Source organism: Anarrhichthys ocellatus, unplaced genomic scaffold (assembly GCF_004355925.1).
Source record: "Anarrhichthys ocellatus isolate YVR2014 unplaced genomic scaffold, GSC_Weel_1.0 scaffold24, whole genome shotgun sequence".
Classification (NCBI taxonomy): domain Eukaryota; kingdom Metazoa; phylum Chordata; class Actinopteri; order Perciformes; family Anarhichadidae; genus Anarrhichthys; species Anarrhichthys ocellatus.
Window position 1 is genome coordinate 12,090,715 of NW_022280054.1, and position 15,855 is coordinate 12,106,569.

A 15,855-nucleotide genomic window follows, 5' to 3' on the forward strand; every position below is an offset into this window, starting at 1 on the left:
AAAGCAGGGGATGCTTTAGGGCGGGGCTACACGGTGATTGACAGGTTTCTACCACGGTGTTGTCCACTCTTGGAGTTGTTCGTGTTTTCTTCTAACAACCTTAATAAAAGTAATTTAAATATTTTGATCGTGTTGTTCAGCGGTCGGTTGTACTTAGCTCCACCCTCTTTTGTCACTTCTGTGTGCAAAAAAAACAAGATGGCTTCGGCCAAAATGCTGAACTCGAGGTTTTAAACCTGTCTATATAAAGTCTGCTGGTTCATGACCAGGGGCCCCTGAAGCACAGCGTTTGTGTGAAGTGACTGTTAACATGGTCGGAGACCACAAAACGCTTTATTGTTTTGTGTCTCTTGCAGTCTGGGTGTCTTACTCCTTTTGTAGTAAGACTTTTACAAGTCTGTGTCCAGAGGCCCATCGTCTTATAATCTGTCCACGGCTCTAAGCCACTTGGAGTTACCCGTAGCATGTTGTATTCATCATCATATTACAGCATTTAAAGTTGTTTATTTGGCATTTGTTAATTACGCTGAATTAACAAATGACTAACTAACTAAATAAACAATTTAACCATTTATAATGAACAGATCGTTATTGCCAATAAGCAGGGCTTTAAATGCATGTCTTAACACATTTCTTACTAATTTTCCCAATGTGCCTCCTTTCTGTAAAGCCCCTGGCACGGAGCCCAGTCCGATTTAAACGATTCCACTAATAGACCTAACGGGAGAAGAAGCGTGTGCATGTTCATATCGCACACATGCACCCTCCATCCGGTGGCCACGGGTGGCAGGACGCCAACTGGGTGACGTTGAAGCAGGGACGGTAGACAACAACAGCTCGCAACAAACAACAACAACAACAACAAAACACACAGTGGGAGATAGCAGGCGGCTGAAGACGGTGTTTAGGAGCAGAAAGAGAGTGAAGAAAAAGACAAACTGAGGCAAGAACCGCTGATGGTATCATGGGAGGGAGAGATTGAGAGACTAAGTGATGGATGAGACTGAAGTGACAGAGAAATGATGATAGTCTGATGGATGACAAGACAGGGGGAAACGGAGAGATAAAGAGAGACAGATGATTAGATGAGTGGAGGCAGTTGGACTTTGCCTCTGGGGCCTCGGTGTTTTTTTTGTTCTTGTTTTTGACAATTACCGGACGGGAGCATGAAAACAGTTGTGGTGATTATGACGGTAATACTGTTGCAAATGGTTGTGTCTTCATGTCTCTGATTGATGGCTGCGTAGACACACACCGCTTCAGGCAGCCGCTCTCGCAATTCACATTATTTCTGGTTGTTTTCAGAAATACAATCCCTAAGTGGAGCTGCAGCACAAGAAGAGTGTCATTTCTTCCTACAATTTCACATCATTACCTCGAGTCTGTCACACGCGACCTCAAGGAGTTTTCAAATGAAAGTCATTTTGAAGTATTCTTAGTCGTTCTCAAATGACGTGCTTCCATTTCAGGGGTGATTCTCTAAACCAGAAGAGGCCTACTTCTTTAATTGGCTTGTGCTTTAGGTTCCACTTCCTCCCACCCCACCCCACCTGCTCTGATTCTGATGCGATTGGTTGACAGCAGTAAAGTTGTAGTCCTTCACATCACCTCCCAGCTGTTCACACATCAGAGATGAATTTCTTAACCACCTTTCTTGTAACGCAGTGTCACTTTATGGAGCTTTTTCTTCCTATCTTTATTCAAGAGCGCGGTCCTGCCGTTGCACTCAAAAAGCACCTGCTTGCACTTGGATTTCTTCTGTATGCTTGCACTCAGATATGCTGATGCTTGCACACAGATATCCTGCACTTTACTCGAGAAATGTCTGCTCTCAGATTTCTGCTCTGCTCTCTGATTCTTTCGTGCAAAATATCCCAACCAGTAGAATGCCCGGTGTAGTTTTGACCAATGGAATGATCCCTGCCTTGTTACGAGTGCGTGTTTGGTTCCACTTTGTTACATTTCCTCAATGGTACCTTGATGGCCCCTTATCAAGAATGCTAATGATCATTGTTGTACAGTGTGCGTCGCAATACAAAGCAATACGCACTAGCATCCAAGCATTCACTCAGAGGCAACCAACCACAGCTGGGTCTATTTCATTTACCAATAACAGTTTGATTGGCACATGTACACATGCATATATATATATATACACATGCTCACATCTGCACACAAATATATATATATATACTGTATATATACACACACAGTCCATTTGGTCCCTGCCTCAGTCTCACATCCTAATTGGATGCTGATTAGAGATGTAATTTGTCTCTACATGAGATAAATCTGTGCAGCTACAGTACAGCAGCACATGCATACATATGAGATGGAGGCGCACACACACAGAGCCAGGAGGTGTCTCCAGCCTCCATCACTGCTCTGTTCTGCTCCGTTCGTTTGATGTTGTTGATGCTGATGAAATAGGATTTCAGTATTTGATCAACTTCTTACGGGACATGCACTTAATGTGCAACAACGGGACATTACGTGCAATATCTTGAACATTGTGATTCATATACCTGACATTTGCTATACATGCATATCTGTATAGATTCATGTGTCGTTTTAATGACTCTGACAATAAGATCACAGTGGTTTTAACCAACATAAGGTTTAGTAGCACACGCTACCGGTCCCAGCTGTGGTGACATTGGTACAGCTGTCTCTTAGTGAGGCATTGCTAGGCCGATGTACTTTTATTGTTTGCAGCAACACAAATAAAGTATCATGAAGTCAGTTAAACAGCACTATATATATATATATAAAGTATAGTATATGAAGTCTGCTAACATGAATCACCATAAGCTATGTGAGGCTGTAGCAGCAGAAACCCTGAGTTCGTTAGATGAAGTTTGTGCCATTTCTTCTTTACATCTTTGCAACTCATTTGCTGAACTGAATTAGTTGGCAGCTCGTTCCAGTAACTGAAATCACTCTGATCCCGTCCACACCTCTGACGCGGACAGATCCGTCTCGTGGGAGCTTTTGGGGATTTTTTATTTTTTTTTTGCATTTGCCTTTAATCCCAAATAAATTGGGGATACAAATCTGGGCATTATAAATCACATACATATTGGGACACGGTTTAGTGAAATAATACGAGAAAAACAAATGTATAAGGGAGAAAATAAGACCGGATGTAAACAAGCTAAGATTAGCAATATGTTGTAGAAATCTACATGAACATACTATCTGAATAATAAACTATGTTCATTGTGATGATTGTCTTCAGTTCCATCTAGTAGCTGTTTTGAAGCTTATAATCGTATCACATTATCAGATGAACTCGTGATGGAATTGTAGATTTTCAAATCCAAACTAAATGCTGAAGTTCAAAGTTCGTTCTAACCACAGACTGTATAAAAGAAGTGGAGCTCGTCACCATTCCGTCACCCATTGTTCTGTGGACTATGTTTTTTAAAGCCTTAAGTTTGGCAATTTGGTTGTCGCCATTTTAGCTTTTTGGAGGAAACAATTACCATATTTGGGCACAAAAACAGGTAAAAGCAAGAAAATATAACGAGGCATATCTGTCGCTGGGCTTTAGAAGCACGATGGTCGGCCAAGAAGAGAGACCCCAGTGTGCTGGCAGCAGACAGTATGAAGCCCACTAAATTGAAAAAACACTTGGAAACCCACCATGTGGACAAGCACCTTGAGTTTTTTAAAAATAAATTGGAAAACTGTCATTACAATGTTCCTATATCATCAAAGGGGAGCTTGACATAAAAAGGTTTGGAACCACTGCTTTAGAGGGTCTTTTAGTGCATCAATGCTGACTGATGCCGTGGTAGTGACCTGTCAATCACTGTGTAGCCCCGCCCCTAAAGCATCCCCTGCTTTATGGTCTGTTTGACTCTAAATGGACCATAATGTACTAAATGAACATCATGCTGTATTGAAGAAGACTTGAAACTAGAGATTGAGACCATAAACTCATGTTTACAATGTTTACTGAGGTAATAAATCAAGAGAGAAGTAGAGGCATTTTCTCATAGACTTCTATACAACCAGACTTCTTTTTGCAACCAAAAACTAAATGTGTGAAAGTTACATCGCCTCCAGAAAAAAATGTCTTGTAGTTAGTTTCATGTAAATAAAGTGGAATTAAGTTCTGAGCCTGAATCTGGATCTGGTTTGGACCAAAGTGTTAAATGAGGGTGAAAATAAACACACTTGTCATTAATAACCCTCATCCCGATTCTCTCGTCTCCTATAGGTCCGCAAGTACCTGCTGATGCTGGACGTGAGGAAGGACCACGTGAAGTTCTGGAGGCCTCAGGTCCTGCTGATGGTCTCCAACCCTCGCAGCAGTGTGGGCCTCATCAAATTCATCAACGACATCAAGAAGAGCGGCCTCTACGTGTTGGGACACGTCCAGCTTGGAGATCTCAGTAAGGACACGGACCCGCCGTTAAGTCTCTGATTGTATTCGGCTTTGCTGTTATATTATACTTACTTAAAATAGCTCTACACGGAATTCAGAGCAAATCTACGATCGAGGGATTGCCTCCATACGGCTTTCAATGTGGCAATGACTGAGCCGGCGGCTAGCAGCGAACGGTGCTAGCAGCGCAGACAACGGCAACAGTGCAGGCAGAGCTAACCTGAGAGGGTAACCGGAGGGTAAACGCCATCGGTCGGGTATCGGCGCTAACTGCCGTATTAAGTATACACACAAACCAGGACTTGAATGCACCAACATGCAAAAAATCCAAAGCACAAGCGGAGGAAGAGTGACTTCACTCTCTGCTGAACATTTCTCCACTGTCTCAGATAGTTGTTCACGGCTCTGTTAATGCTGTGAATGTCGAATAGTCGTCTTTGAACACCCTACGGTCCCGATGGAGCGGACTCTTTCATAAATCTGTTCCTATCTCCTGCGAACAATCAGGAAACCACACAGTGTTGACTTCTCAAAGTTTTCCGGCGTGACAACATCAGATCATCAGGAGCACTTGAAAGTTTCCTTCTGCACCGTTTCATCATCTAATCCGGCTCAGCGTGACACGGCGACTATTAATTATGAGCAAACAAATCAGCGATGGTGATGGGATGTAGTTTTTTGGATAATTTAACATTATTATGATATTTAGAGGCGGCAATGACAGAAACTAAAAGCTTGTTTGACTTGCCTGTCGACACTACTGCTGACTTTTGAATAGCAGATTGTTGTACTACTGTCACTGTAGTAATACTGCCACTTTACTAAAGTGTTTTTCATTAAGGATCGGCTCAAAAATATCCGTGAGCTCTTTTTAAAATATGTAAGTGTATGAATTAGCAGAAAGCCTTCCTGTGTCACGGTGAGCAGCGCATCATTTAATGGACCGTTTTAGCATTCAGACCTTCCTCCGTGACATCGGCTCGTCTGCTGCGCTTCTTGTTTTCAGGGAGGAAGTAATCGCACACACAATCCTCCGGAGGCGTCTCCTTTCTGTTTTCTGCAGAGGCACACTAGAGTTTTAAAGGAGCGAGGGTCACTGATTGTCTTTTGAGGATTTTTGTTGGTGGGTTTCATTATGTGTTGATGGCAGACGGGGGACTGGCCCTGAACGGGGTCTTCAGAATCCAAATCCTCTCGAGTGTTTCGCAGTGAAGAAGTGATATGTTCATTAGTCACTGAAGAGCCCTTGAGTACTGATGATGCACTCGGTCCTGAGAAATATGAAGGAGTGATTCATTCACATAACTACAGTGAAGAGGGCTTTGTTGTTGAGGACTCCCAAGTACTTCAAATGTGTTTTAAGTTGTCTAGCAGCCGTTTGAATTAAAGCTGAATTCAAACAAGACTTAGGAGTCTGTAGAGATCTGAACACAGCTCAAATGATCACTGGAATTGTGTATGAGACTCTAGATGTGGCCTCTGGATTGCTCTCTTCATGCATATTGATGTTGGTGGGGGTGATTGATCACCTGGCTGCCTCTTTGTGCTTCCCTGTATCTTCCTCTCCGTCTCACATTCCGTCCACGCTGTCATCTGTGCTTGCATCTTTCTCTCTCGTTGCATCTTGTCTTCCTCTCTCACGCTGTGCCTTTGATTCCAGCTCTTTCACGCCGACGACTCCACTCTCTCAATTCACTTGTATATCTTGTGTTTTTCGGCCTTCTCTGAAGCCCCAAAGACATCCAATGAACTGTCAGCTTCGTCTCTCGCCTCATACCTTTTCTGTTGTTTTTTTTCCACCCTCCCAGACACTTTACCATCGGACCCCCTGCAGTCCCAGTACGACTCCTGGTTGTCGCTGGTGGACCATCTAAACATCAAGTCTTTTGTCAACTTGACGTTGGCCGATTCTGTGCGTCACGGGGTCCAGCATCTGCTCTTCATCTCTGGACTAGGTCAGTGTCACCGTCATCACCACCAAATGTCCCAGTTGGTCAACAAGGACATTGGAAAGCTGACACTGATATCTGAAAGCTGATTCGTACTCATTTTATGATTAAAGTATTTTATGTGATTTTTCTAATTGTAATGTTGACAAACTACAATAACTGGTTACATTGTTTTGTTGTTGGAATGTCAGGCAGGAATTTTACTTTTGGTTTAACTGGAAAAAAAGAAGTCTTGTCACTGCAACTTCCACTTCAACTTCATTCAGTCTTTACTCTTCAACTGAAACTATCATCACCTCCATTTTAACTTGCATCAGTCATTTGGTTTCAGCTGCCACTTCAATTTATTTTATTGCTTACAATGAAACTGACACTTCAACTTCATTCAGTGCTGACACTTAAAGTTCAATTCCTTTCAGCACTTCAATTTTCACTTCAGTTGCTTTCAGCTGATCCAGCTGTCTGTCGTTCACTTCCATTCTAACATACATTTGAATTTCTTTCAGCGCTTCAATTAGAGCTCGACTTAAATGAAGCGTTTACACTTAAACTTTAACTCGTTTGGCACTTTCATTCTAACTGCATTTTAATTAAAGTGCCACTTACATTTCTTACAGTATCTTCTTAAACACACTTTATCTTCATTCACCTGAAACTACACATCCTCTCAGGGTTTTAATTTGCACTGCCGTTCAAACTTCTTTCAGTAATTCAACCACTTCAATTGCTTTCAGTGCTTGAAACTTCAGGTACAATATTATGTCCTTAAATACGTTCAACCTTTAGCGTTGCCATACGAAGGCATTTCAAAAGACTCAACATGTTAAGACATTAAAACTATTTCAGATGTTTCAAATGTTCAGCCCTTACAAGCACACGCTTTTAAAAAGTACATTTTTCCTTTCTAGATCATGTATTCTCAGTGTAGTTTTAGTCTTGGTTTTAGCACTACACTAATGTTTGAGCACGCTCTCCTCTTCAGTAGCACCCGCTCTGAAAAGTAAAAAGAGATTTGTCTCTCTAGTTCCTTCCTTGTTATTTGCTGTCGTCCTGCCTTGCAGAGAGTTGTCACTCAGGTGTAACTGAGTCCACTCTCTTGTCTTATCTCTCTTTGGCTTCCCTCCAGTTCTCACATTCACCGTCTTCTTCACATCCGTCTCTTACTTCCACTTCATCTGATAGAACCTCGATACTTCACTGAACAAATCAAGAAATAAATGCAAATGATAAAAGACTGTTTGCTATTAGATTGCTATAAATGTTCTCATTCTTTCCCCTCATGTTGTTTTTCTCCTCCTTCCTCGCTGTTCAGGTGGGATGCGTCCCAACATCCTCGTCCTGGGTTTCTATGATGACTGTCTTCCAAAGGACAAGCTGATTGATCCGTCTCTCTCCACCGCTCAGTCCACAGATCCCTCGGACTCCCTGCAGGAGACCGAACCGCAGCCCCCTCTCTTCCTCTTCTCCTCCCTGCGGGGGTCCAGCGACCGGCAGGATTGTGGCGAGTTTGGTGACGGGAAGGTCCTGGGACCCCGAGAGTACGTAGCGATCATCGCCGACGCCATGAAGATGCTGAAGAACGTGGTGCTCGCCCGATACTTCAACGGCTTTGACCGAGCCCGGGTCCTCTCGCCACCCTCCTCCTCCTCTGCAGTGTACGTGGACGTCTGGCCCGTCAACCTGCTGCGCCCGGACAGCTGCAGCTACGTGGACACCTGCTCGCTGTTCCTGCTGCAGCTGGCATGCATCCTCAACATGGTGAGGGCGTGGCGCCGGGCGACGCTCCGCCTCTTCCTGTGCGTGGAGGAAGGACGGAGCGTGAGGGCCTCGGAGGAGAAGCTGGGCCAGCTGCTGAAGGAGCTGCGGATCAAAGCTCAGGTGTACTCGGTGCCCTGGGACCAGCAGGTGGCGCTCCACTGGCAGCGCCAGGGCGAGTGGGGCAAGAAGCCACCGCCGCAATCCCCCGACAACACCACCACCGACGAGGAAGAGGAGAAACAGAGAGCAGACGAGCACGAGGAGGAGAACGACGACAACTACGTCAACAGCTTCCCGAGCAATGCCACGCGCCTCTCGGACAACTACCTGTCAGCCGTCAACAAGCTGATCCTGGACTCGGCCCGGCCCGCTCCCGCCGTGCGGTTCCTGTACTTGCCCCGCCCGCCGGCTGACACCCGCCGCTACACCACCTACTTAGACCAGCTGGAGCTGCTGACTCGGGACCTGGGCCCCACGCTGCTCATCCACGGGGTCACGCCCGTCATCACCACCGACCTCTGAAGAGTCAGCAGGAGGATCTCGGTGAAGGTTTGTGGACCACTGACTGGTGTTACCATCAAACTTCTGAAGTTCAGCCTTCACTAGTTTAATCATAAAACAATCAGAATGATCAGGCTGATTGAATGTATGTAAGTTAAGTTTTTTCAGACATGTACGACCAGCAGTATCAAATGTTCACACCCACCGGGGTAAATTTACTCCCTCGTCCGTGTCTTCGATAGAGACAGCGGACTAATTCCCGATACATTCCAAACCTGAATATGAATATTGATAGTTAAAAGTTTATTCTTCGTTGTTTGAGCTTTGTAGTAAAGAAGTAGTTTCTCAGTTTTGTCTTGAGGTAGAAACTCACGTTGCATAAGAATTGTTTTTAATTTACCCCCCTTTTGTTCCTCTCATGAGTTGTTTTCTCGGTGTGCTGCGGCTCAAACTCCTTAAAATGACAATTCCATACGCCTCCAGACCAAAAAGAGAAGTGCCTCGCTATTTAGAGAGCTAAAGTTTGGATGCGTTACATCGTTGACAGAAAGTTGGACTGCGTTACACCTCGGAGCAGTCGTCTGCAGGAAATCTGCTTTTTACCATTTTAGGAGCTTTGGGTAAAACAATAACAACGACGGTGCTACTATAGAAGTCTCAAGACGTTTCACTCCAAACATGATTTCATGTGGGATCTCAGGAAGACGTTCCGTTTTGCTTTTATTTTTCCCCCAAATGCACTTTTCTTTCTTCTTCCTGGACCAAACTGCAAGCTCTGCAAAAAACTCCTTAAACATGTTTACAGTGCCAATAACTGATTATACACATCATGTATTTTAGGTGCTTTAGAATAGTTTTTACTCACTCGTGACACCAGCCTCAGTGATGAACTGCCTGAGTTCATTGTAATATTTGCCTTTACACAAAATGTTTAAAGTGAAGCCAACAACATAGTTTACCAGCAACACAAAGAGGAGTCCGTAAAGAGCTGACTCAGCGATGTCAACAGATGCTAACATCAGCTAACAATAGCTTGGTGAAGCTGCTGGTCATACCAGACCACATTAGGCTTTATTAACTGAGAGAAGCTCTGTGCACAGTGTGAGACTGTGTTCTTCTGTTAAAAGTTACATAGTCTCACTTTAAGCTTTAAATAGCATTTTGTGGCAAATTAGTAATTTTATTCCGTGATGCAATCTGTAACCTCTGAGGCCGTGTTTGCACGGCTTTACTCAACTTTTATGGTTCTTCTTTTGTTAAATTTGCTAATAGTGCCGGCTACTTAGACACTGCAGACCACCGATTGGTCAAAGAGTGCGGGACATCCTGCACAAACCTCCATTTTTTAAATAGCTGCAAGTTTTTATTTTATTTTCTATTCTCTCAACACAGATTTTTTTTTTTAAATGTCAGCCTGCAAAAAAAAAAGGTATGCGGTACGATAGGCGCGAGGCGTTAAAGATAAACGTCCCGGCAGTTTCACGCTTTGATGATCAGCTTAGAAATAATAGAAACAGAAGCCGGCATCCAAACACGAGCAGAGTCGACTCACGCAGTGGAGATGAAGCGTGAGGTCGATGTTGCAGGTTTATTATAACAAACGTCTCCGATTCTCTCCGCTGAAGAAGCGCCCTGACAATCTGAGCTCCGTGTCTGAAGGAAAGGCTGGTTCCATGTTTACGTGTGGAGCTTTTATTTGATTTGATCACTACGCTCCTCAACAACCCGTTGACACACTACATTTCTTCCAATCGTCGTCCTGGATTTCACAGTGCAAAAAATAAAAAGTGCATTTCTTGGAGTGATGAAATGTTGGGTGTTTGATTTCCTGTTGAAATCACAAACATATATATATATATATATATATATCTATGCTTTACGAGATGGAAACTGATATGACTGAAAATAATAAAAAAGTTTGTATTCCGTGTCTCTTTCTTTTTCTTCTACTTCCTCCAGAGATTGTTTGTGAAAAGCCGGATCAGACTGAAGAAGCGCTCGGTGCTCTGCACTTTGTTTCATTTCAGCTGAAGGAGAGTTTGTGAGTCTCAGAGCTGAGGGTGTCTGCTGCACTTGTTTGTTCGAGGTAAACTTTAGGAAATGGGGGTGAGATAGCTGTGCAGCTATAGGACAGAGAGGACCAGTGGCTGCCAGCCAGCCAAATGACCTCGTGCTACAGTCACCGGGCAGAAATGGATTCCATTTCCACTGTGAGGTGAACAACAGATTGGAAGGAATAAGCCCAAATAACCATCGATATCTGCTCAGGAGGGAAGCTTACATTCATCACCGAGAGGAAGACCCCGAGAGGAGAGGAGTTGGTGTGTGTGTGTGTGTGTGTGTGTGTGTGTGAGAGAGAGAGAGAGAGAGAGTCTGAACAATAGGTTCAGGACGAGGTTCTCTAATGTTTGTATGTTCCTGTTTATTTTTTATTACTTCTATGAAGATGAATTAGTCTCAGTGGTGACAAATGCTGGCTCAGTTTGTTCGCTTCGATCCAGTCGATGGAAACGCACATAATCCCCCCCATTTCCTTTTTGCAATATTTCAAAAGTTTGAATTCACTTAAACTTGTCATTTGCAATCAACACTTGCAAATGACAAGTTTGTACAAAATGTAAATCACACTTTGGTGTTTTATTTTTACCTCTTTTAAACTTGACAAAATACTGTCAACGAGGACGATCATGGGTCGATAATAATGAGAATAAATATGAATCGTATACCCTCTAAACTAAAAAGAACTCTGGTTTGAATAGATAAACACTTTTAATAAGCGTGTTCACAAGATATTTAGTTGAAGCTGATATGATGAGGTTTTGTCATTCAAACAGTCAAATTAATTTATTGTATTTGCAACATCAGCCTGAATACTTCATTTAGGTGGAGTGGAATAAGATTTGATTGTGTACCAAACAGGAGGTGATAATCAGCTAAATCTGCTCATTTTTGAATAATCACTTCAAGAATTATTATGTTTGAATATGAGAAACTACATTCATGAACACCACATGCAGAACTCGTCCTACGCGTTTATATTCGACACCAATTAATCTAAAACACTTCAGAGCTACATGTTTGCATTCAAAGCTTGTTAAAACAAAAAAAAAAAAAGGTTCAGGCTACAAAAAAAAGAAGAAGAAATGGTGACAGGAAAGGGAGGAGGAGAACCACCCACCCGCAGGGGTTTTCCAAAGTGTGTGTGTGTGTGTGTGTCAAAAATCAAAGATGGAGACCATCGGGGCTGAGTGCCTCCGAGTCTAAAAACTCTGTCAAGTCTGCAAACCCTGATCAGAGGAAACTTGTCGCTACCTTGTCACTTCCACCGTGTGTCACAGTCCTGACCACCGGGCTCGCCACCGGGACACGCACTCACTCACACACACACACACACTTCATCACTTATAATTTTCTACCACACTTTCCATTTCATCTGCATCTTTCTGGTCCACTTAACGCTCCATGGCGCTCAGAGTCATCAGGTGGATCGGAGGCAGAGGACGGTCGGGCTGTCAAGTAGCATTAGGTCACACCGACACACAGATTCCATCACTAGTTTGGCGGTTGTACATTTTCTTCAGGAGGCCAAACAGACCTCTGGCTTTTCCTGAGTGCACATTCAGATCACAGGACTTCCGACCGCTGAACAACACGTTGATTAAACACCAGTCGTACTCGGCCGAAGCGTCTGAAGCGCTGATGTGATTGCACGTCTGCTGTGTGTGTGTGTGTGTGTGTGTGTGTGTGTGTGTGTGTGTGTGTGTGTGTGTGTGTGTGTGTGTGTGTGATGCTCAGCCACTTCGACCTAACATGCATTATAAAAAACATCCGCTGTGGGTTTTGCAGGCAAATACTTTGGAAGTGAAGACATTGTTTTGCCAAAATAATACAAGCAATGAATTTCCACTAGCTCTACAGGTATGACCACGTTCAGAGCTTCACCTCCTAAAGAACATTTGGGGCTGTTAACAAGACATTATACCTCTAACACCAGAAGTTGTTCTCCCAGATACATACAGCGTATGACAGTGTATCTGGTAGGTAACATACAAACGTGTCTACAAGTCTGACGCTATAATAATGAAGTAACCTCTTCTGCTCTTCTCTGGCTGTGGACAGCTGAAGTTTTATTTTATGGGTAAAAGAATAAAAATAATGGTTAGAAAAGTTGTCATACAGTCAAAAACAAAATGTAATTTCCTTGTGGCATCATCTCGTCGTGACACCAATCTCCACTCTCACAGGTGTAGTTCTGTCACATCGTTAAAATCATCCAGTGTTTGAGGTCTTTCTCTCTCTCGCAGACATTGTGAGCCCTTTGTGAACACTTTCCATGAGTCCCAAAAGAATTACCCACAATTCATAGCATTGTGATGATAAACACGGGGTTGCCAGTGGCGCTGTCCCATTCGTATTTACACTATTTCAAGCCCTCACAGTCTCTCGCACTTTAACCATGTAACAGGTGACGTCATGGTTCAGGGTTGAGGCTTTAGGGGTCACACTGGGATCTGGCCCTTATCGCTGCCCCCTTCGTTGCCATTTTCCATCCATCCACCAGATGCCTGGAGATCACCTGGGAGCCCCACCCGTCGACACACCTGTTCCCACTTTGCTCATCAGCCCTGCAGGTATTTAATGAGCTCTTTTCCTCTCGCTCCTTTCACAGTTTTGACCCTTTGCCCGTCTTGTAACTGGAAGTTTCCCCATAAAACCAGTGACCAGATATCTCTCTGTCTGTTTTTGTCTGCGTTTGGTGGAGATGAATCTTCATGAGGCATCGAAGCTTTCCAGCAAACTGTCTCTCAGAAGGTTCACAAGCTCATGAAACCACCTGTTGGCCAAAGAGCGTCAGAGATCCATTACAGATGATCTCAACTATGTGATCTGGAAGTTTATGCAACTTCCCCTTTAATTAAAAGTCCTTCCTCTGTTACCTGTGTTCACCAACCGTGATCAAATTGTTCTCCATTAATTTATCAGTATGTATAAGTCTATTTCTAAAACTTCTACACAAAACTTCTTTCATTACGAAGCCAAATGTTCCTCTGAATCTTTCTCTGGTTCATCAGTGAAGTGTGAGATCGACTCTGCAGACTCTGTGTTAACAGTGACGGTGACGTTCAGCGTGTCTGTGTGCAGCAGACTCACAATCCAAGAGGCCGACATTGTGTTTGGTTTTTATCTTGTAGAATGTGTTCTGAGTTATTGACTCTTAAACAGGATCAGATCTGGCATCTCAAAGACGTTAAACGTTTGTTAATATGTTGAAATTCATCACGTTATCGCAGCAATGTTGACTGATGCATCTCGCTGTTTAAACCACAGACTATATAAGAAGTGGACTTAGTCACAGTGATGTCACTCGTTGGTTTGTGGACGGCCGTTTTGAAGCCTTGGGTTCAGCGTTTTGGCCGTCGCCATCTTTTTTTGCAACCAGGAGAAGACAAAAGAGGGTGGAGCTAAATAGAACCGGACGCTTGATAAGACAATAATAAGATAATTTATTTTGGCGACCAAAATGTTACAATTAACTTTCATGAAGGGGTTTAAGTTGTAAGACAAAAACACGGACAACTCCCAGACCTGACAACGCTGTGGCAGCGACCTGTCAATCACTGTAAGCCCCGCCCTAAAGCATCCCCTGCTTTATGGTCTGTTTGACTCTAAATGGACCATAATGTACTAAATGAACATCATGCTGTATTGAAGAAGACTTGAAACTAGAGATTGAGACCATAAACTCATGTTTACAATGTTTACTGAGGTAATAAATCAAGAGAGAAGTAGAGTCATTTTCTCATAGACTTCTATACAACCAGAGGAGTCGCCCCCTGGTGGACACTAGAGAGAATGCAGGTTTTAAGACACTTCTGCGTTGGCAAATAGACAAATTGTCTGGGTTTTTTCCCTGTTGCTCAGGACAAAAATAACGACATGAGAAGACGATTAGGATCCTTTTTTTCGTGGTGGATACAAGCAGGACTTCAACCACGAGACCGGTGTTCGATACCCGCGTTGTGGTTTTATGGTGGTTTAGTTTCCTAAACATAACCACCATATTGTGGTATAAATCTACATAGTTATTTGAAGCACAACCATGATGTTTATCCAATATTTAAGTAGTTCCGTTGCCCAATCCTAACTTTCCCTTTTGACGTAATGTCGTCCCGACAAAAAAGTTGTTCCAAGCGACACCAAAGATACGAACAATTCGTGTCCCAGTAAACGAAACCAATAGAATACATGTTGTGAGTTAGTTGTTGTCTTTCCAGCCAAACCGCTAACGTAGCAGCTAGGTGTCCCATGCTAACAACCTGTTGGCCGTGCTAAGCTTCTGATTGGCTCGGGCGCGTGTGTGTGGACGGGACCTCGACGCCATAGCTCAAGCAACCCTCTCACTACTGCGCACTCTTTTGTACAGTTGGAGAAAGTGTCATGTAGTCATGTGACCTCGTGTATCTGCTCAGGTTTCTGGCTGAATGTTCAGGGATGTGTCTCTCCACTATTCCAGCGCAATGATATTACAAACCTCTATTTAAAAGTATTGCCCTGAAGTGGTGGTCTAACTAATAAATGAAACACACTCTTCTAAATGCAGATTTAAGTTTACAGACGCTCCCGTCTTGCTGTGTTGCGTCTAAGCAGGAAACTGGATAAGCTGTTTAAACTCAAAACAGCCAACAGCTCACCAGGTGGTGCGAGCACTTGTTTGAATAACGGAATTGAGTTTTGGGAGGAGCTTAAAAAAAAAAAAAACTGCCGTGTTTATCGGCCCTTTTGGAAGGTTAGAAGATAAAAGAGAGAATTGTTGAACGTCTTCAGAGATGAGTTCTCTAGATGTGTGTTTCATGAACTGTACCGATGAAATAACACCTCCGCTAGAAGAGACTAATTGGAATTGGCTTTGGGGCTTAGAGAGTTTAGTGATATTAATTAGTTTGATATGAGGAGCACAGTCGTAATCTGCAGCACAGTCGTCCTGTGAAATCATCTTAATGGGGGAAGTAACACCTTGAGCAGCACGCAGGTTTCACAGATGAACTTCCTACCGTATGTATCGTACTTTTGTCTCATCACATGATCAAATAGAGACTTGATATTGGACAGCAGCAACATATATATTGCCCAGCAATCATTATGGCATGTCTGTATCTGACAAAAATGCCAAAGAAAATAACAAATTATTATTATTTTGTTATCGTTTAATACAAATGTTTATAGTTTAGAATAAACATTTTGTCATAAATTGCT

General features: G+C 43.2%; 1 protein-coding gene across 4 annotated transcripts in view; it reads left to right on the top strand.

Annotated features, from left to right (window-relative positions):
• LOC116390714 (solute carrier family 12 member 9) overlaps nt 1-10,306 on the top strand; it is a 52,011-nt gene extending 41,705 nt beyond the window's left edge. For all 4 annotated transcript variants that reach the window (XM_031860658.1, XM_031860660.1, XM_031860659.1 and 1 more), the window contains 3 exons: nt 4,226-4,400; nt 6,202-6,348; nt 7,655-10,306. In XM_031860658.1, coding sequence (XP_031716518.1) covers nt 4,226-4,400; nt 6,202-6,348; nt 7,655-8,622 — 1,290 coding nt within the window. In that variant the 3' untranslated portion in view covers nt 8,623-10,306. The remainder of the gene's footprint in view (nt 1-4,225; nt 4,401-6,201; nt 6,349-7,654) is intronic.
• Nucleotides 10,307-15,855: the final 5,549 nt, after the last annotated feature.